Raw genomic sequence first — 22,509 nt, 5'->3', positions numbered from 1 at the left:
TGTTAATTAAATGATTTTGTGTTGACAAAATGACAAAGAGCAGTATTTAACTCATAAAAATGTCTCTGAAATTGTGCCACGACGTTCCACATTTGGGGCACTCGACACACCTGTGCTGAGCCGAGAACTCTGCTCACAGAGCGAGGGAGGCCCCTGCTGGCGGGGCGCTAAGCAGGGCCAGCTGCTCTGGAGAGCCGTGGCCGGCAGTCTGTTAAGAGTTGAAGGGACGCGGGGAGCTGGGCCGGACTTCCCACTCTCCGGTCTTCACCCGGGGACACAAAGGTGCGGGCAGGCGTTCACGGCACCCCACCACACCCTACATAGCTGGAAACGACGCCAGCACACACCAGCAGGTGCTCGGGGCGGGGAACCCCGTGCAGCAACGGCAAGGAAGAAAGTGGAGATAAGTGTGACGCCGTGGGTGCATTTCAAACTTGTTATCCTAAGTGAAAAGAGCCAGGCAGAGAGTGCTCGTGTATGAGTCCGTTTGTATAAAATGACAGACACACCCACGACCCACAGTGACCCACGGCGAGTCTGTGCCTGCCCAGAGGGAGGGAGGGTGGCTGGAGGGTGGGCCCGAGGGTGGCTGGAGGGTGGAGGATGGTTGTGCTGGCGTTTCCTGGGCGACACACGCAGAAAAGGGACTGAATCACACACTTGGAGTGTGCGTGCTTCAGCAAAGTTGGGGGTTTACAACACCCTAAACTCCACCCGTTGTTCTTTCAGGAAGCTCCAAGACAAGACGTCACACCATGGTAACGAGACGGCACCTGGAGCTCACGGCATGAGTCGGCTGCGTGCCACCAAGCCGGGGCTGCTCGTGTGCGCGGCTGTCTGCGTCTCCGCTCTCCTTTACTTCGGGAAGCCAGCTTGGGAGGGGCCAGGGGCAGAGGCCCCCTCCCCAGCAGTCGTGGAGTGTGGCTTTTATCCAGATGAGCTGTGTTCAGCTTTATTTGAAGGCAAAGGGGCAGCCTCACAAGTTGCAAAATTTTGTAGAAATCCCCCTGGATCGGAAATACTTGCGCACCTACACGCACCGGGAAACTGCTCACGGCTTTCCCGGGGGTTGCGCTTCATAGCCAGGCCCCTGTCTGCAGAGGAGGGCAATTTCTCTCTGGCGTACGTCGTAACTGTTCGCGAGGAGCTGGCCACGTTTGTACAGCTTCTCAGAGCTATTTACGTTCCTCAGAACGTTTACTGTATTCACATTGATGAAAGGGCCCCAAAGAAGTATAAGGCTGCCGTGCAAACCCTGGCTAGCTGTTTTGAAAATATCTTCATTGCATCGAAAACAGAAGAGGGGGCTCACCCCGGCTTTGTAAGGCTGCAGGCAGACCTGAGCTGCATGGGAGACCTAGTCCGCTCCAAATTCCAGTGGAACTACGTCATTAATCTTTGTGGGCAGGATTTCCCCATCAAAACCAACAAAGAAATCATACACTACATCAGAAGCAAATGGAACGGTAAAAACATCACTCCTGGAGTAATCCAACCGGCAAAGGCTAAGTCCACAACGAGCCCCAGTCAGCCCGAATCCACCCCCGGAGGAGGAGCCCACGCATCTCCAAACGAAGGGTTTCAAGAGGAACCACCCCATAACTTAACAATCTACTTTGGAAGTGCTTACTATGTACTAACAAGAGCGTTTGTCCAGTTTGTACTGACCGACACCCGTGCAAAAGACATGCTCCAGTGGTCCAGAGCCCTCCAGAGCCCAGAGTGCCACTACTGGGTGACGCTGAACCGCCTGGAAGGTAAGCACCACCCAGCAGCACGCTGTGTGCTCAGCTCAGGGGGTGGGAAGCCCTTCTTAACCGAAGAGCCTTTCAATTCTATTTCATGTGGCTCGGTCAACAGCTCTGTATTCTGCAAGACCTTCCACAGTGGGGAGCACGGGAGTCTCTGATTGCAGGGGTCTGAGGTGGGCTGGGAGGGGTACCCTGTCCCCAAACCAGCCTGGCTGCACTGCTCCCCACCCAGAAAGGTTTCACACAGCACAGAGCCTTCTGAACAGCCTCTGTGCAAATACCGGGAAGGCTGTTCGTGTCCTTGCTCCTGTAACAAGCACTACTGAATTCCTGTGAGTGCTGGGCACCGTGCCAGGGGCTCTGTAACAATGAAAACTATGAAAATGATTAATTTTTCAGTGGCTAATGTGATCCATGAGGTAGGTTCTTGGAGGCAGAGGGAAGCTGATACCCCCTCAAGCAGCCTTATTTCCTCTTTGTGGATGGCTGATGGGCTCCTGGAGGGTGGGGCTTCGAGCTGGAACAGCTAAGCTCATCAGCCCAGACGACAGAACGATGACCCCAGCAGAAATCGGCCAGGGCTGTTGTACAACCTCTCCTGTCCACTGGAACCCCATTCTCAAGCCACCGCAGAGGGCTCACAGAAGAAACAGAACGCAGCGAAACCTGACATAACCGTGAAGGCCACACTGCGAGCGCCAGTCACCAGGGATGTGGAAAGGGATGAAATCTGGGCAGGAAGACGGAGATGTGAGGCTGTGGTCCCCCTAAGACCACCGCCAGGGCAGTGCCTGCCACCAGCCCCCCGGAGCGGGCCTGGGCTTTGGGGCCGTGGTCTGTAGGTGGCCGTGCCCAGAGGAAGTGGAGCTGGCACGCGGAGGGACCTGTCGGACAGGACGAGGGGGCCGGCCCACACAGCACATTTCGGTGTTTCTCTTCCCCTCAGACGCCCCGGGTGCCACACCAAATGCTGGCTGGGAGGGCAGCGTTCGAGCCACGAAACGGAGGGGCAAGGAGGGAGACGCTCACAATGGATGTACAGGTAACAGGGGGACAAACCCAGAAAGAGCCTTCTAGCTTTACAAAAACAAGACAACCGCTGCCTCCCTCACACTTACACAGACATCTCGGATTAGTGGTGATCCAACTGGCCTGGGGTCAGATTTTAAAACTTTTTAAATTTAGTGTAAGATTCACACAGAAAAGTGCAGAAATCATAAGTACTTGGGGTTGATAAAAGTTCCCGACCTGAACGCACAACAGGGCTGCAACTTTCCGAAGTCTTAAGGCAGAACTACAGGAGCGGCCGGCATTCCCACTGGCCCCTAGACCCCAGAGCTCAGACCCAAACATCAGTCCTCGACCAGCTCTGTGCCTCCCCAGCTCGGTGCCTCCCAGGGTCTCTCCAGTGAAACAGGAAGCTAACGCAGGCACCTGCTCCAGACCAGAGCTGACCACCACCTCTGAGCTCCCCGAGCCCGTTGGTATGAATGACGCGTTACCGGATGCAGCCAGGCCCGCTTACTGCACCGGTTGAGACAATGCAGGGCCGGACTGGGAAGGTACCCGAGTCCTTACAGGAAGTCTGCTCCGCTGGGCACTTCACCCTAGATCCAAATGCTTGCTCCTTAAAAGAAACTGGAGACATTTTCTTATTGCAGGTTTTGTTCTTGGAAAGGTGCATTTTCCAATCTACTGTAAGTTGTTTATGTGTTTTGAGTGGGTTTTCAGTGACATCTCGCAGCTACGGATTCACGTGGCTCATTCACCCTCTGGGCAGCTCCTGCCACGCCCTCTAATGGGCAAAGGCGGCCCTCACTGGCCACATCTGAGGGGCTGCCACCATTTCCGTTTTGGAAGAGGCAGACGTGCTCCAGCGGGGGACAGTCAGGACAGCCGAGCACTACGGCAGCCTCGCCACGTCCCCCGTCTAGCCCCTCAGCACGTGTGCACGTCTGCTCGGCACAGGGAAGGGCCTTTCTGATGAGTGCAGTCTCCGTGGGTGTTTCTGCGCATGCGGTTCCGCCCCTTTTCAGGATCACATTTCCTTAGGGTGGTGCTTAGGCAGGGGATGCCTGGGTGGGAGGGGACAGAGCAGGGTCTCCAGAAAGGACAGAGTACCCCCCCCCCCACGAGCTGTGTGCCCAAGTCTCTGCACCCTGGAGGGGATGGCAGAAACGCCCATGGTGTCCAAGGGAGGACTGAGAAGGACAAAGCGCCAAGTGCAGTGACAGGCGTGTAAAACGCGCTGCTGAGTTCACCTCCAAGGACTCCAGTCCGCACTGGACTCTGTTCACATCAAACACACACTCTGCAAAACCAACGACCTGCGAAAACCCTGTCAATCCTTATGAACATACCCACAACCAAGGAAAACACCAACAAGCTCACGGGCCTTACAAGAGCAGCTCTCAGAATTTAGGTTTTCCAGGCAAATCGAGTGCTGTACCTCCCTCGTGCTCACGACTAGCTGAAGTCCCACAGTACCCACTTAGAGGAGCCATCAAACATGCCAGCGACCACTAGCAAAAAGAACAGAAACTCCCCTCCCATTGAGAATTTGAAATTACACAAAGGAGTCCTATCAAAGCCATCACAGAGGTCCTATTTAATTTGAACTCCTGTGAAGCAAAGAGGCTCACGATGACCTCAGAAGCAGGTCACTTTTGTGTGTGAATGCAAATTGACATGGGCCCTGACTGGTGTGGCCCAGTGGCCTGGGCATCGTCCTGCAGACCGAGAGGTTGCAGGTTTGATTCCCAGTTAGGGCACATGCCTGGGTTGTGGGTTCAGTCCTCAGTTGGGCAGGTGTGAGAAGCAACCAAGTGATGTTTCTCCCCCTCTCTCTAAATAAGTAAGATCTTTAAAATAAAAACTAAAAAGAAGTGACCTGATGTGGGAACCAAGGCAGCTAAGTTTCTGGGTCTCCCTTCACAGGCTGTGCCAACCAGGACAGCGGTGTCTACGGGCCAGCAGACCTGCCACGGCTCGTGCGGTCACCTTCCCTGTTTGCCAGCAAGTTCGAGTCCTCGACAGAGCCTCTGGTGCTGGCGTGCCTGGAGAGGTGGCAGAGGCGGCGAGCCCTGCAGCAGGCAGAGGTTCCATTGGAACCGCACTGGCACTTCCCACGGCGGACTCACTTCCGTGTGCACTGAGCCCCTGGGCTCGGAGTTGCGAGGAGTGTGTGCTTTCTCGCTGGTGCACTCTCCTTCCTTGGCGTGAAATACGAGAATGTTCAACCAGAGAAGGAAGGTGGGGAAATGATTCTTTGATACAAGTTAGCTCTGGATGAGACTGCTACTAATCACGGGCGCTTTCCTGGCTTGGATGGAGGTCACGAGACTGCACCTCAAAGCCGATGTATTAATGGGGACCTGGGGTAATTTCTCTAGTTTTCTAGAAACACAAACTTCTCGCCGGCACGCACAGTCTCCTGTTCGGTTTTTCCTTAGACTCTCCTCACCTGTACACGTCTCAGACTGCCTGTGCCCGATGCTGAGGTTTAACATTCGCAAAGACCACAAAGGTGGCAGACGGCCCAAACAGCTGGAGGCCAGGGCCTGAAAAGCGAATCTGCTGACCACTGTTTGATACACCCCCTTCCCTAACTTATTTTCTCACTTTTTCAATCTGCCCCCCAGCCCCCATGAAAAGAATAACAACAAAACAAAACAAAAAACCCCCCAGAAAACAGTAAGGGTGTAAACTTTTGTTTTACTTCTGACTTTAAAACACCCGTATACCCCACTCACCCATCACAAAGACTCAATAAACGAAGCCAGAGAGCTAGCAAGTCAAATGCTACCAAGTTCGCCCCTACAATCTGGACCAGCGCATCTCAAAATCTACTGTGCACACAGATCCCTGGTCTCTTGTTAAAACAGGTTCTGATTCTGCAGGTCTGGGGAGGGCCTGGGAGTCTGCATTTCTTCAAGACAGGAAACAAAACCTCCCGGCTGACACCAACGTTCAAGACCACGGGTCTCGCTTTGTAACAAGTGCACCCTTTACTGTGTGACCTGCAATCGCTCCAGTGCATGGCTTCTTACTACAAGGAGGAAGGGACACAGTGGGGAATGCAATTAATTTCCTGGCTAGTGATTTGTTTACATTGAAAACAAAACAACCTAGCAACTGCGTCTCTTTGGACCCTGTTACTAACGTCAGCGTGCGTACCCTGGGCTTCGGAGCCCAGAACCAGGCTACTTCAAAGCCTCGAGTCTCTTTTAGTGCAACTCAAAGGCAAATGGAGGTGAGACTGCAGAATGAAACGCAGAAAAAGTGCACACCGCGAATGCCACTGAGGTTCCAGACGGCTTTCTCTGAACTTCAGACACACCCTGAAAAGTGGAAACGCCTGCTTCGGACTTTGATGCTGGCCTTTCCGCACTATGACCATATCTTCCCAATGCACCCCATCTCCCGAGACAGCACTGTTCTTCCTTTGGGCAGGAAGAAGGGCTGGGCTTCATCTCCTCTTCCTGGGCTGAACCAGACTACATTTCCCAGGCTCCCTTGAAGTTAGGCATAGCTGCATGACTGAGTTTTGGCCAATGGCCTGTGAGGACAAGCGAAGAGCACCACACCCAGGCCCAGCCCATTAAAACCCCGTAAGCTAAATGCTCCCTCCAGTGTCCCATCAGTTGACAGAAGGGAGAAGAATCCAAAAACCAGAGGAGGTCCGAGCCACATGACAGTAGGAGCCTGAGTCCTTAAGTTTCCCTTAGAAGAAAGCGGCCGGCTGGAAGCTTCCACTGTTACCCAGTGTTACCAGTGCGCCAACCCTGAGGGTGGTGCTTAGTATGCCCGAACTCTAGAGAGTTTGAATGAGAAGTATGAGCTTGACTCCCGATAACAGTATACAAATTTGTCACTGGATTTCTCCCATCCAAGTACTAACCAGGCCTGACTCTGCTTAGCTTCCGAGATCAGACGAGATCGGGAGTGTTCAGGGTGGTATGGCCGTAGACTGTCACTTGATTTCTTCATTTAAAAATGTTATTATTTGGAGTTTGGGTCTAAAAAGAAAGTGTGCAGGAATTTAATTTCTTGATTTTGCATATTTGAGTCTAAATCCCAGAAAGGTGAGGTGACAGTCCTGGGCCAGCTCTGACGCGTGAGGCACAGCTGACACGCACGAGGCTCTCCATACTGGTTTCGTGAACCAATGGATGAGAGACTCCACCCCCTGGGCCAGGGAGTGCCCAGCGCTCAGTGATCTGTACTGTATCGTGTTTCTGGCTGCACTGTGTGCCCCCCAAATGCTGAAGTCCCAGCCCCCAGTACGTCAGAACGTGACCTCACTGCAGATGTCGTTAAGTGAGAGGCAGTCCCTAGGGTGGGCCTAATCCAGGATGACTTGTGTCCTTAGAAGCAGGGGAAATGTGGATACGGAGGCGGACCCCACAGGAGAAAGGCCACCTGAGGAGACACGGGACCGAAGGCCATCTGCAAACCAGCAGACCTGTCTGGACGGCTCGTCCCCTTCCAGCCCTGCCGGGGACCTGAGCCTTCGGCCTCCAGGACTCGCAGACAGCACGTTTCTATGAAGCCACCCAGCCGAGGCACCTTGTTGTGGCTGCTCTGGCAAGCTAACGAGTACTCCGTGTCACCAGGCAAAGGCAACATTTATGTAGATTATTTATGTAGACCATGTAATTATGAAAAAGTGCTTATGGCCTTGCTCTTTTGGCAACAGATGCTATTTTTTTTAAAGATTTTATTTATTTATTTTTTAGACAGAGGGGAAGGGAGGGAGAGAAACATTAATGCGTGGTTGCCTCTCTTGCACCCCCTACTGGTGGACCCAGCCTGCAACCTAGCCACACCAAGCTGCCCTGACTGGGAGTCAAACTGGCAGCCCTTGGATTCGCAGGCCAGCACTCAATCCACCGGCCACACCAGCCAGGGCCACAGATGTGTTTTTAAGAACAGTTCCTCCCTGACACCTTCCTGAACTGCAGCCAGCATCCCTCCTTGCCTGCAGGAGGCCCCGCCTCACCCTTCTCCTTGCACACCCCTGACGCAGGCACTTCTCCTTTCCTCTGCTTCCTTCCCTTCCCTTGAAGTGCTCAAGGTACAAACTTTCAGGGTGGCTGTAGTTCAGTAAAGTTTCCCAAGCACCTGCAAAACGATTTCAGAGTTCCTTTGTAATACTGCGTTTTCATAAGATAAAGTCAACTTCTCTGTAAAGCTGTTACGCATGTCATGCAATGTGCTTACTAACGTGATGTGTGAGGTCAGCCAATGCAAAGGAACATTGCCACTGGTGTCAGCAATAAAAATATAACTAAATAAATAAAATGTAAAAAAACTTTGCTTCCATCAAAAAAAAAAAAAGGAACGTTGCCCATTGATCTAAGAGAGGGTCACCATCACGAGCAGACTGAAAAACGTTCAATTGCTGTAGACCAGAGTTCCCCCAAACGGGCGGCCCATCAGAATTAATCTGGGAACTTCTACATAAAAGGAGAACTCTGTGGGGGATCTACACCCACCCTAACAATTTTGACTCAGGGTCTGAGATGGGAATGGGAGCTTAACAACCACTGGGGCGATTCCGTCGGGAAAGCCTGGTTTGGGAGCCACCAGTTTGGGACGTCCGGCTTCTGTAACAATTTCAGCTTCCCTTCTTACCTCTCCCATTTACCTTCTTTCCAGTGTGCAACTGAGACAGCCCCTTGCACACACCCGGCTGGCACGCCCACAGCGAGCCCAGAGTGGTGCCCAGTGCCTTTCCATCGAACCGGACCCCCGCCAGCCGACCTCCCGCTGCTCCTCGAGGGCGCTCCCCACATGGGCTCCTTTTCCGCACCTGCCGTCCAACTCCTGCACCGAAGGCTCGCTCCCTCCACACACCCACTCGGACCGCTCCTCGGTCTGGCACTGCGGGTGCCCACCGCCCACCCCGACTCATGCCTCTGGCCATTCCCAGTTCCCTGCCCACAGCCCCGAGCCTGTGCCCTATCTGCCCGTGCCTCCTCCTCCCCCATGTTCAGCTGCTCCTCCTCCTCCTCAATACCTCTCCTCTCTTCCCCCCATTCCCTTCCCCCACTGTGCACCTACCATCATTCACAACAGCACCCCACAAACGGCAGGCCACCCCTGCCAAAAGTACTATCGGACTGGAACATTTTTCTTTCAATTTACCCATTGTTTCTACTTAAATTTATTTTATTTATTTCTAAGATTTTATTTATTTTTAGAAACAGGGTAAGAAGGAAGAAAGAGAGGAAGAGAAACATCAATGTGTGAGAGAAACATTAATCAGTTGCCTCTCACACACACCCCCCAACAGGGATGAAACCTGCAATCTAGGCATGTGCCCTGACAGGGAATCGAACCTGCCACCCTTCTGTTTGCAGAACGACACTCAACCCCAATGAGCCACCCCAGTCAGGGCTCTCCTTAATTTACTTTAAAAGTCAACTTTGTAGTCCAACCATAAATTTAAAAAATAGTACCCTTGCAAGAAATACAAAATAAGCACAAACACAAAGCCAACGCACACAAGTCTCAGCAGGTCCTGCCCGCCCAGCTCTGCGGGTAAGGTCCCCTCTTGCAGGAGCTTGAGTCAGAGAGGTGCTCAGACCGCCAGGACCAAACCGGACGTCACTCCCATGGCCAGCAGACGCTGTGCAGGAGCGCCCATCTGGGAGTCCCCAAGTGCCAATGTGCTGTCCTGTGGGGCTTGTGCTCTCCGGTCTGTGGGCCGCCCCCCACAGCCCTCCTTCCACCAGCTGGTGAGTCCTGTCCCCACCTCTGGGTCCAACTGACGGGAAACAGGCCCGCCTTCAAGGCCTGGAACAAACACCTGCTCTTTCACAAAGCCATTCTTCACCCCCACGGTCAAAGGAAGTTCTCTGGCCCCTGCATGCCAGTGACATCTCTACCATCCGCTTGGTACCTGGCCCCAAACAACGCGGCAGAACGTCATTTTTCAGGTGACTTATGTCCCCGCAGGACGCAGTCTGCTGAGCACAGTGCCCGTGCCCCACGCCCTCTTTGCCCTGGGCACCCGCGACTTCAGTACAGGAGGCGCAGTCAGTCTGGTGCACGAATGGCCCGAATCAACTCCTCGGTACACCCTTTACACTTCTTTGTAAAAGCTTCACAGACAGATCCCAAACTCCACGATGGCTTCATTCATAACCGCCCCAAACCGACCTCTTCCTTACCAGTTATCTTCTGCTGTCTCTGTGCCCCTAACGAACGGGAACACCCAGTGCGTCCTCCTCCATGCCCGGCCTCTTTTCTAGGGGGATCGTTTAGAACTAATGGCCACCTGTCCAGCTCATCGCTGCCTCTGGCTTCCCACCGCTCTTGGAGTGGAGTCCAGCAGCCCCAGTGTGCCCGGCGTGAAGTGACCCCTGCCTGCCCTCCGACCTCATCTACTTCCCCTCCACCCCGCTGTCTCTTCCTTGACCCAGTACAGACCTCTGACCCATCTGAGCTGTTGCCCAGACTCTGCTTGGCTGCCTCCTCCGCCCCCTTCAGGCCTGGCTCGAACCTCCAGAGGTGCCTCTGCAGGCTCCACTGAGGAGGCCTCTCTCCCCAGGGGCAGCTCCTCTGTGTCTCCTCTGCAGCCCCTGCCCACCGACACTGTCCCACTCAGGCACTGAGTGTCTCCCTCCACAGCCGGACAGTGGGTCCCAAGCAGGCAGGGCAACCACCCTTGCCCACCGAACAGTGCGGGGGACAGGACGGGCCCACTCAGCTGCTCAGCGTGTGCTGATGAAGGAAGGGACCTCTCACAAGAGGGCAAGACGGTGCGGGGTGGGGTGGGGGGTGGTGGTGGTCTCATGAGTCCAAGTGGGGTCTGCACGCACGTTTGAGATCATGGTCCAAAACTACGGTGATACACTAAACGCCGGGCTTTCCCTGGGCCTGCAGAACCCCCCCCGACACAAATGTGCCGGCTGCAGCAGCAAAGGGCCCACAGAGCCACGGGCGTATCCTTCCCGCGGGCCCCCACACCAGCGTCTGCTCCCGTCATTTACTGAGGACAAGCGACATGTCCGGGCAAGTCGGCCCGCAACCCCCCACAGGAGGGACAGCGTGTTTTCAGGGCCGTGAAGACACCCTGTATGACGACACTGTGAAGGTGGACAGTGCACATCACTGTGTTTGCCAAACCCCCAGAACGCGCAGCACCAGGAGCGAACCCCAGAGGAAACTGCGGCCTCCCGGTGTTGGCAAGGGGCAGCAAATGCACCACTCTGGCGGGGATGTGAGGACGGGGAAGGCTGTGCATGGGGGAGCAGAGGGAATACGGGAAACCACTTACCTTCCTCTTAATTTTACTGTAAACCTAAAATCACTCTAAAAACCATCAAGTCTTATTTAAAAACAGAAAAGGAACACCCTCACGGTCCCATGGGGAGTGGCCTCAGAGCTGTGGATGACACCCACTGAGGTTAGCAGGCTGGCAAGGAGGCTGGGGGCAGAGGGCAGCAGGCAGGGCCCCCCGAGGAGGCTGTCGCTCTGGAGCTGAGGTTCCTGGAAGGACCCCTCCAGGCCGGTAGGGCAGGGCGGAGGGAACGGTGGCGCAGGACAAGAGCAGCTCTCAGGCCTGGTCTGAGCTGGACGGGCAGGCAGGGCCACACAACGGGAGGCGGTGTGGGTCTGCCCTCCCCACAGTGACAGGCTGCGCAGACACGTGACGAACGAGGCCCACACTTCACAAAGAACCCAAGGAGGCTGAAGTGACACGTGGAAGGGAGGGCTGAGACCACCCGATTTCCTCGGCTACTAAGACGGGACCACGGGCACATGTCAACAACTCACCGTGTGACAAACTTCTGCTTTTATCTCTTTCAAGGCTCGCTCAGAAAACACGCAACCACAGCACCGCAGGAAACAAAACCTGGAGAAATAACCCAAAGTGGAGAATGACTTCAGGATCAGTGAAAAACTATCGCCCACGTTATCCACTAACATTTGTTCAGTTTACACAAAGGCCAAGAACCACACTGAAAAATGGTCTCACTTTGTTCCGTTTATATATGTAAATCAAAACCACAAACATGGGCCACAGTGCCAGTCCCATCCTCTTGCAATAAAGCCTTTGGAATAAAGCCTCTCCTGTAAATATAAATGGCCAACACCTGTAATAGGGGCTTAACCTCAGCTGCTCAAGACGTGCTTTTCGAAACAATGACATGATGCTTTCCCTCTGGGGCAGTGATGAAAGCGGCTCAAGGAATCCAGTGGGCGAGTGTCCGAGGGAACAGCTCGCTCCTTGGCAGGGCTGGGAGCACAATGCGACGCAGCATGTTGGGAGGGCTATCAGACAGTGTCGGACAGTGTCAGGCGGGGCGCCGCTCCCCAGAATTTCTCCAGGTGGCTACGAAGCAGTGTAGCGCAGTCAGCACTGCCTGGGAGGTGGGAAAGAGGAAACCACCACATGCTCCTCAGTAAGGGAGGGCTGAGTCAACTACGAACTGCAAAGAACAAGGTAGCACTGGCCAGTGTGGCTCAGTTGGCTGGAGCACTGTCCCCATAGGGGGACAGGCTGCAGGTTCGATTCCTGGTCAGGGTACATTCCTAGATCTTGGGTTCAGTCTGCAGTCAGGGCACTTACGGGAGGCAACAGAATGAGGTTTCTCTCTCGCATCTGTTTCTCTCCCTATATTTCTCCCTCCCTTTCCCACTCTCTAAAGTCAGTGAGCATGTCCTCGGACAAGGATAAAAAAAAAAAAAGAAGAAGGTACAAAGGGCCATGGCCCTCTACAAAGGGCCATGAAAACGTGTTCAAATGAGAGAAGTAGGGNAGCGGCTCAAGGAATCCAGTGGGCGAGTGTCCGAGGGAACAGCTCGCTCCTTGGCAGGGCTGGGAGCACAATGCGACGCAGCATGTTGGGAGGGCTATCAGACAGTGTCGGACAGTGTCAGGCGGGGCGCCGCTCCCCAGAATTTCTCCAGGTGGCTACGAAGCAGTGTAGCGCAGTCAGCACTGCCTGGGAGGTGGGAAAGAGGAAACCACCACATGCTCCTCAGTAAGGGAGGGCTGAGTCAACTACGAACTGCAAAGAACAAGGTAGCACTGGCCAGTGTGGCTCAGTTGGCTGGAGCACTGTCCCCACAGGGGGACAGGCTGCAGGTTCGATTCCTGGTCAGGGTACATTCCTAGATCTTGGGTTCAGTCTGCAGTCAGGGCACTTACGGGAGGCAACAGAATGAGGTTTCTCTCTCGCATCTGTTTCTCTCCCTATATTTCTCCCTCCCTTTCCCACTCTCTAAAGTCAGTGAGCATGTCCTCGGACAAGGATAAAAAAAAAAAAGAAGATGGTAAACCTCTACAAAGGGCCATGAAAACGTGTTCAAATGAGAGAAGTAGGGGAAAAAATTATAGAATATGTATAATATGACTCCATGACTGTGGGGAGAAAACACGTTTACCTTCTGACCTGCAGAGGCTTGGGGCAGTGTGGGGCTGGTGCTGGGAGGGCCTGCGGGGGCTGTGAAACACCAAACAACTAATGACGTGGCTCCTGGAGGCCAGGGCGGGGGAAGGGGCACAGAGCACTTTCACATTCTACTTCACATACTCCTCCAGAAGGCCACAGTGGGAAGGCCCTCCAATTTCCTAACAATAACGGCAGCTGTGGACCGCCCTAATAAAACCCGATTCCCAACACTGTGCTAAATTCATTAAATGTTGTTTAGGACCCTCAAACAAACCTATTTTATGGATGCTTACTAATTATTTTTTTCCATTTTTTTTATTTAATTATTTTTCAAGTACAGTTTTCTGTCTATTACTCCCATCCCATCCCACCCCATGCTCCCCACTCCCTCCCATTTCCACCCTTCTCAATTGTTGTCCATGTATCCTTTATATATGTTCCTCTAAATCCCTCCCCTCTCCCCTCTGGTCACTGTCAGCCTGTTCTCTATTTCAGTGTCTTTGGTTATATTTTCTTTGCTTGTTTGTTTTGTTGTTTAGCTTCCTGTTAAAGGTGAGATCATAAAGGTGAGGTCATTTGTCCTTCAACACTTGGCTTATTTCACTCAGCATAATGCTTTCCAGTTCCATCCATGCTGTTGTAAAAGGTAGGAGCTCCTTCTTTCTTTCTGCAGCATAAAATTCCATTGTGTAAATGGACCATAGTTTTTTGATCCATTCATTTACTGACGGGCACCTAGGTTGCTTCCAACTCTTGGCTATTGTAAATTGTGCTGCTATGAACATTGGGGTGCATAGGTTCTTTGGGATTGATGTTTTAGGGTTCTTAGGATACAATCCTAGCAGTGGAATTACTGGGTCAAAAGGCAAGTCCAATTTTAGTTTTCTGAGAAAATTCCATACTGTTTTCCATAATGGTTGTACCAGTCTGCACTCCCACCAACAGTGGACCAGAGCCCCCTTTTCCCCACAGCCTCTCCAACATTTGTAGTTTGTTGCTTTGTTTATGACGGCCATTCTCACCGGTGTAAAGTGGTCTCTCACTGTGGTTTTCATTTGCATCTCTCTGATAGGATGGATGCTTACTAATTATTAGCAATTTAAGAAATTAGTTGTTTTTCTTTGAAAAAAGGCTCAATGTTTTTATTATACTACTAATCCATTTCTGTTTTTCTATGTATTTAAATCTTTATTATACAAACTTTACAAACAGTAAATAAAACAAACTGACTTTCCAGTGCGAAGGCCCCATTAACAGGAGGGCAGAATGGAGCGGGTGAAGCCGGTGAATGGGGAAGAGGAGGAAGCGCAGGCGGAAGGGAAGGGCAAGGCTGGGGGAAGCCACAGTCGGAGCCACAGGCCCCAGCAGGTCCCTGCTGGGGCCGGAGCTGCAGCTGTTTCTGCTAAGTTCCTCTTTCAGGGTGAGGCGCGGCTTTCTTAAAAAGAAGTGGGGAACTGACACAGAAGGTCATGTACAGTACATGAAATGCCCAGAGTATGTAAAGCCATTGGACCAGAAAGCAGATCAATGGTTGCCGGGCGCTAGGGGTAGAGGTGTACAGTGTATGAGTCTGGTGCCCAAGGATTTCCTGTTCGGTCCAAACGCTGAGTAAACTATGGCGTTTTATGTTATTATTTTCTAGGCTTGTTCATGTAAAATTGGTGACCAGGAATTGCATTCACTGAAGGGGCACGACCTGACGATCTGACACGCGTCTGCACGGAGAAACGGGCAGCACAGTCCAGCTGAGTAATCGTGCATCACCGGCCGGTCACCACTGAACGGCGAGGTCTGGGACACAGGCCTGAATGACTTAAGTTCAGGTCTTCGGAAGAGCGAAACCTCTCCCTCCTTCCTTCCAGAGCACAGCGGCAGTCTTCTCTGCCGAGCCCGCCACAGGCTGCACACCTGCGTCTGTGATGTGAACATTCACCAACGTGCCAGAAAGCTCCAGGCGAAATGTTTACAGCTCAGTGAGTTTTCTCACTTGAGATGCTTTTTCCCCTTCCCTGAAAATAGTAAAAAAATGGCTGCCCTTCCACGTGCGATATATTAGATGGAAGATTCTGCCTCGACTGCAAGCTGTTACAGATCTTTCTCAATGGCGGCAAAAGGGTGCAGAGCTCTGGCTTAAGCGACACCCTACACAAAGACACCTCCTAACCCACTCGACACCGTATTTTTTAAGGGAGAAACAGGTCACTTACATGTTCTATTCCAAGCTCAACCCGAAGACTTCTGGTGCTCTGACCACAGGACTTTCCGCTACAAACTCAAATCAAGTTACTGTCAGCTGAGCCTTCAGCTGACTGCCCACCTACACGTCCTGTAACACTGTTTCCTGTTTCCACTGCATGGTTTTTAGCAATGACTTGGAAATGGGCTGACAGCAAACAGTTGCTCTTTGTTTCTTTCATGTAGGAAGAGATTGGGTAGTCGACCCATCTCATCAGCAGCATGTCGGAAGTCTACAAAATCCCTCTTTGCCTCCAGCTCTCCTGTTCTCAAGAAGGTCACGGACGACAGAGATGAGTGGACTTGGACACCACGTCACAAACGGCTGGCAGGGCATGACCCCCCGCAAGCCCCCTTGAGGGCCTGTGTGACTACCACGCTCTAGCACAACCCTCCCAGTACCAGTGCTCTTTACTGAGACACACCTGTGTCGGCCATTCATCTCCAGGCCCACGACTGGGCAGATGAACCGCGCCCGCTGGAGGTCATCGTGTTTGTCACCTTTTGTGTTTCCTCTGTCCCCTTCCCAGGCGGGATTGTCAGAAAGCCTCAGTTCTGTCACATTCTGTGAAAAGACATCAGTATTTTAATAATTTGCTTGACACGCAGGTCACCCGTGGCCTTACTAACCACCCAAATCAACAAAGAAACTGTTATTCTAGTGCCTTCCCATTCAAACCCCTTCTTCCTAGCTCCTTTCCTCTGGCCGCCAATTACCATGGAAGGAAAATTAAACCACAAATTGGAAGAGAAAACACATTTTAAAATTCACAAACTAGCAAATAAGTTAGTTAGTTTCTGTTTCACAAACATTCTGCTATTTAAGGAGAAGTATCTTCTAACAAAAAAATCAGTCCACTAGGAGAAANAACTGTTATTCTAGTGCCTTCCCATTCAAACCCCTTCTTCCTAGCTCCTTTCCTCTGGCCGCCAATTACCATGGAAGGAAAATTAAACCACAAATTGGAAGAGAAAACACATTTTAAAATTCACAAACTAGCAAATAAGTTAGTTAGTTTCTGTTTCACAAACATTCTGCTATTTAAGGAGAAGTAACTTCTAACACAAAAAAATCAGTCCACTAGGAGAAAGCTTCACAATGACCTCACCCGGAAAGGACCCTTCCTCTCCCTGCTCAGGGGCCCTCCCCAAGGCTGTTCCGTACTCCTGACCACCCTCGTTCATCTGACCGCCGAAGAAACAGCACCATCTCAGGCCACAGTCTACTGAGCCCAAGGCCAAGTATCAGCAGCGGCCACTGTCACATTCCGAGAGCCAGCCCTTTGGGTCTCAAACCATCCCACTTGACAGGGGGTGCCTTGCCCCCACGGCAGCATGAGGCGTTCTTCATATTTAACCACACCCCTTTGATGTCAACACTCTGGAGACAGAAACATTTTTAAAAAAATAAACAAGAGAAACAAACAAAGAAACCATTCTGAAGAGCAGCCCAGTCCCTGCAGAGGAAAGCTGCCATGCGTGAGGCTGGCCTCCTGGTCCAAACCCATGCTGGGTCTCAGATTTCTGCTCGGAGCACTGTGGAAAACTAACTCACACTAACAAAAACCTCATGCGAGCGTACCGCTTTATTTTTTTATGCTTGTGTTTTATATATTTCTCTCTTTTTTAACATTTGCATTGCTTTATTTGAGCCCTTTTGTCTTTATATTTCACACTCTTGGAAGAAGAGGTTTTTCCAGGACATTAAAATGAAACGTTCAGCCCTGGCTGGCGTAGCTCAGTGGACTGAGCGCGGACCTGTGAAGCAAAGGATCGCAGTTCGATTCCCAGTCAGGGCACATGCCTGGGTTGCAAGCCAGTTCCCAGTGGGGGCACATGAGAGGCAACCACACATTGATATTTCTCTCCCTCTCTCCTTCCCTTCCCCTCTTTCTGAAAATAAATAAATAAAATATTTTTATTTAAAAAAAGAAAAGTTCAGGGGGTGTAAAGGGGTCTAAATTAAAAAATACAATAAAGGTTAAACAATTAAAAAATAATATGAAAAGTTCAACCACATATATTGAATACTCTGGTTTAAGTATAGACTTATATAAATAACTTTTAACAATAACCACATTTTTGAGGTAAGCTAACTATGCTATCATAGGTTTTTTAGGAGAGAATTCTCTTCCCAAGGCAAAAGATGACAAAAATCAGCACAGTTATTTCTACAGTACTATGATTCGCTACATTTCAGAATTACTAACTTGCCTGGAATGAACATACCCTGAATTTTGTAATCACCTCAAGAATTCAAACAAAAAGCCTAATATAATAATAAAACATTTAAAAAGAAAGAGAAGGAAAAAAAGAAAAAACCTAAAGCCCCAGACCAGGAGTTGGGGGTCTGGTCTGGGTTTGACCCTAACCGGCGCCCCGCCTGAACCAGGTCTTCGGAGAGCGGGTGAGATGCCGTGCTGGACAAGCCGAAAGGCCCTCGAATTGTGCACTACTTTTCTGGTCCTTCTCTCCCAGACCACATTTGAAAATGCTGCCCCCTCAACAAACTTCTTTTACTAAAAACTTGTTTTTCCAATCAGAACTTCTAGTCAGCAGGAGAGAACCACACAGTTTAACAGTGGTCTAAAATTCTCCAATTCCATAAAGTATCTTCCTAATCAAAAATTCCAGTAGCTAAATTTTAACTACGAAAACAAGGTGTCCCAACATTTATGCAGCACAGGAAGAGTTTTCAAAGCTCTTTCACGCACATTAAATAGTAACGGGTTTATAACGCCGAAAACACAGGCCGGGCCCTTCTCTGGCTGGACTTCAAGTGGCCGCCCCAAACCACACCTTAACTGGCCGGCTGGGTGGGGCTGTAATCTCACGTATCTGAGGTCCGGCTATAACACACAGGAATTCCACTCGATAAACCTTACCCACGGAGACCTGGGGGCCCTTCAGGGCCACCTGTCTCACCTTAATGCTCTTAATGTGGGAGGCTGCCTTCCCAAGGGCCTTCTCGGAAGATTTGTCCAGTAGAAACTCAATGACGGCATCTTTGTTGTAAAGTCTGCAACAATAAAGATTAGTCAAACATTCTGGCAACAATTAACCTTCACACAAAGGACGAAGACTGAATTGTGGAAAATCCAAAGTCTTTCTACATTCCATAATGGAAATGCTCAGCCTTCCTGAAAAAGGAAATGAAATCCTTTCTCAACTATGTCCGGGGCAAACAAAGAAACAGACTGGTTTAGAATCAGGGGTTGCAAATTGCCTGTCTGAGGGCTGGCTGGACCTTAACCAGGATTTTAAAAAAATTAGGAAAATTTAAAATAAGGAAATTAAAAATAAGGAAATTAGAAAAAATTAGGAAAATTAGGAAAATTTAAAAATTAGGAAATTTAAAATTAAAGTACACACTTTGAACTTTTCCTGAATAGAAAAATAAAATCAACAGTTAGAGAATCACTGGGCCCACATTCTTGACCCGGCACGGCAGGGTGGGACTGAGTAGCAGCTACCAATCACACAGGACACGAACCCTCCGGTTTCCCTCCGTCCCACGATCCCCCATGGCTCCTGTGCGCGTTTGTGTTTGTAACTCAACGCCTACCACCCGTGAGTTTTCAACCCACGGATTAAACAAGCCGAATTGAGCAGGCGCTGTACCGGATGCTCACAGGGAATGCTAACCTGGGATTTACAAATTTGCCTGCAATAATTCACACTGGATGAATCAAGAACTGCACTGACACATTAAAACTCTTCTCAAAATCATTTCCTAAAAACTCATTTCAGTTAAGGATCCATACCTGCCAAGTTCACAGGCAACTATGGGTCGCCTTAGTATTTCTTGACTTAGAGCACAATAGTTCCACTGGGCCACCAATTCAGCATCTTTGTCAACCTAAGAAAAGAAAAAAAATCTTTTAAACTGATTTTTACCTCTGAACACAGCCCAGTGGTACATATAAAGGTTTATTCTGTAATACCACACTGATGATTTTTGTTTTTTATGAAGATAGTGTCCCAAGCAGCTGAGATTTAAAAAGTCAAAGTAATCAATACTATGTCAAATGAAGTCCTCTCTAGACATGATACCTACGATGAAACAGTTTACATTAAGCCATTAGGTTGCTTATGCAAGCGACATATAAATATTAATATTTGCATCTTAGCAGTAAGTTTGGGAAGCCACACAGGAAAAGCGAGCAGTGCAGGTTAATTTATAACAATGGGAAGGGCTCCAAAGTTTTAGCATGATTTAAGACTAAACACTAGTAACATAGGCATTCATATTGAAAAGTTCAGCACAAAGACTATTTAATTCTTTATAAAATTGCCAATTTAACAGAAGTGTTTTTTGCAAAATGTTCACTATGGGCATAGCAAACCCTTATTCACATTATGAAAATTCAGATGTTAAGAAGCTCCATAACCTTCGGATGATAGTTTTACCTATATAATATTCAATGTGCCACTCTTTCCCCCTCCTAAAATGCCAAACCTAAATAATGTAACAAGGTGGCACATTTGGTAGAAAATAAAAATAGAAAAAGAAAAGACTTCCCTTAAATTTGCAGCAAGAACTGCTTAAGTGTCTGCTGTGTTCCAGGCACTGTGCTAAAGTTTCTGCAACTTCATCTTTTTGTCCTCAGAAACACCCTTCGGCTCAATATCCCTGCCTTTGTTGTTGAGGAAAGTGAAGCACCAAGAGGTTGCCCCGCAAGTAGACGAAAGATCTAGAACATGAGCAGGCTGGCTCCAGAGACCATGCTACTAATCACGACTCTCCATTATCTCAAAGCAAACCACACCCACACCACTGCGATTGTTACTCTACCCATTCCCCTGATCTAGAGCCACACTTCGGCAATTTCAATAGCTCTTATCAAAATTCACACTGCAGTGCAACACTGTTTGAGACGCTTCACGTACCTTCTATTAATAAGCAATTACTAGTCCTAACTCTGAAATCCTGAGTAACTGAATGGGAACCTAGGTTTCACTACCTACGGGTTGTGAGATCTTGGTCATGTTATTGACTCAATTTCCCTGTCAGGAGCATGGAAATTATATATAATTTGACAAGTAACCCGTGAGAATTAGGAATTACTCATTCATCGGTTCATTATACTGTACTTCGTGTGCTAGGGACCGAGCTGCTTGTAGAGGGGGAAAAGGCACGGGCTCTGCTCCCAGGAGCTTACTGTCCTCTGAGACCGTCACTCATCAACCACGAACGAAGTGTCCAGGGGGTTATATCGTTTTTGAGAGAAGGGCCTGATCTCACGGGGGCAAGGAAACGCTCTGGGAAGTCTTCCCTGAGAAAATGATGTTAGTGCACACAAAGCTCAATAAACAGCAGCCATTTGTATCACTGTTACTACGGCACACAAATTTCGAATCCGGGCGCTGTCGCCAGCGACGCATTTTTCTCCTTTCCTTTCATCCTCAGTTTCCGTGTCTACACAGCGAAGACAGCGGGAGAACTTCACCCCATACTAAGGGCACTGCCGGGTGAGAGACAACAGCAAGTACACAATAAAGGGCGGCTATTAATACTGCTGTTAAGTTTGAGTTCTCCAAATGGGATCGAAGAGCGCAGCTGCGCCTGGAAACCCGCTGGCCCCACAGCCCACCTCTCCTCGCTCCTTGGGGGCCCCACCACTCTCAGTCCCCACCGGGCCCAAGTCGCCGACCTTCTCAACTTTCTTGGGCCCCTTCACCAGTTCGTGCCTCTTGGGGATTGTTCCTCCGTCGCAACCCATCGCAAGCCGGGTGTCAGAGGCAGCAACAATCCCCCGCAGAATCAACTTCCGGGGTCTCAGGCAACCGCTGCAGTCACTTCCGGCGCGCCGCCGTGACGCCTCACGCCCGTCTCGACGCAGCGGGGGCGGGGTCGTTGCCGTGTCTCGGTTGCTATGGAGAGCGTCGCTAGGTGCTGGGCGGGGCCGCGCTGGGCGGGGCCCTGATGCGCGGGTTGTCCAAACGCTAGCGGGTCCCCGCGCGCTAAGTATGGTTTTGGGTGTTCCCCCCAGTGCCCCGGCCGAGGCTCGTGCCTTTCTTTTCCCGGTGGGCACTGGATTTCTGCTGCATCTTTGTAATCGCTCGCGCACGCTCCGGGGGCGGGGTACACTGAGGAGCACCCGCAGCTCTTGGGCCCCGTCCCGCCCCAGCCTGTTAGCATCTGGCACATCCCTAGCCTTCGAGCGCCTTGCGAGAAGGACCGTCTTTTATTAATGCATTTAGTGATGCATATGAATGGAATGTATTATTTAGTTAATATTATCTTTTAAAAAAAAGGACGCATTTGTGTTGAGCACCAACTACTCTCAGCAAATCCTGGGAAAGGATGTTATAGGTGATTCGGGGGGAGTAAGATCCTTCATGTGAAGCCTGAAGGATACCTTCAGGTATCCTTTACTTTCTGATACCTTCATGTAAATTGTGTGTGTGTGTGTGTGTGTGTGTGTGTGTGACATTTTGCATACAGTTTGGACATGTATGGTTTTCATTCATAGCCTCCTGAAGTCTGAACAACATTTTTATTTTATTTATTTGTTTTTTAATCCTTACCCAAGGATATGTTTATGGATTTTATTTATTTTTTATTTTTTTGTTTATGGATTTTAGAGAGGAAGAGAGAGAGAGACATCAATGTGAGACATCAATTGATTGCCTTCCAAAATGTGCCTGGACCAAATTGAACCAGTAACATTTCGGTGTACCAGATGACGCTCCAACCAATTTAGCCGCCCAGCCACAGAAACTAAAAGCTACACCAATGTTTAAATGCCCTTTCTAAGAGACAGGCTGTATTATGTCTATAAGGAGAACTCAGATCCCTTGCAAAATCGCTGCTAACATCCGTGGTTGTCTGCTTTCAAGCTCTGGACCATCCCAGTATTTGGTCCATTAATTATTATCCATTTTAGGAAAAAGCCTACTCACAGCAAGGAAGGTGGACCTTTATGATTGGATATTACCCTGTTGACCACAGTGAAACATAAAAAAGCTGAAAATATTTCCCACCTGGCAACAGAAAGCATGTGGATCTGAAAACATCAAGGGCCATAAGATTGGAACCAATGGGAATTGAAAGAAAATAAACCCTTTAATCAGTCTGTCATTGGCTTGTGGTTTATTTTCATGCCAGTTAC

At 50.2% G+C, this 22,509-nt stretch overlaps 2 protein-coding genes across 3 annotated transcripts in view; one reads left to right on the top strand and one right to left on the bottom strand.

Annotated features, from left to right (window-relative positions):
- Positions 1-21,189, bottom strand: part of RTF2 (replication termination factor 2) — a 30,656-nt gene extending 9,467 nt beyond the window's left edge. For both annotated transcript variants that reach the window (XM_037059954.1, XM_037059955.1), the window contains exons 1-5: positions 21,049-21,189; positions 19,159-19,253; positions 18,320-18,413; positions 15,820-15,959; positions 11,538-11,616 (exon numbers count right to left, since the gene is read on the bottom strand). In XM_037059954.1, the coding sequence (XP_036915849.1) occupies positions 11,538-11,616; positions 15,820-15,959; positions 18,320-18,413; positions 19,159-19,253; positions 21,049-21,117 (477 nt within the window). In that variant the 5' untranslated portion in view covers positions 21,118-21,189. The remainder of the gene's footprint in view (positions 1-11,537; positions 11,617-15,819; positions 15,960-18,319; positions 18,414-19,158; positions 19,254-21,048) is intronic.
- On the top strand, positions 788-4,906 carry LOC118996443 (beta-1,3-galactosyl-O-glycosyl-glycoprotein beta-1,6-N-acetylglucosaminyltransferase 7-like). Its single transcript, XM_037059829.1, has 3 exons — positions 788-1,757; positions 2,698-2,793; positions 4,689-4,906. The coding sequence occupies exons 1-3, from the start codon at positions 788-790 to the stop codon at positions 4,904-4,906; spliced, it is 1,284 nt and encodes a 427-aa protein (XP_036915724.1).
- Positions 21,190-22,509: the final 1,320 nt, after the last annotated feature.

Source organism: Sturnira hondurensis, unplaced genomic scaffold, assembly GCF_014824575.4.
Source record: "Sturnira hondurensis isolate 20B ecotype Veracruz unplaced genomic scaffold, ASM1482457v3 Scaffold0011378, whole genome shotgun sequence".
NCBI classification, from domain to species: Eukaryota; Metazoa; Chordata; class Mammalia; order Chiroptera; family Phyllostomidae; genus Sturnira; species Sturnira hondurensis.
Note: the sequence above shows the minus strand (reverse complement) of the source record. Positions and strands in the feature narration are given on the sequence as shown.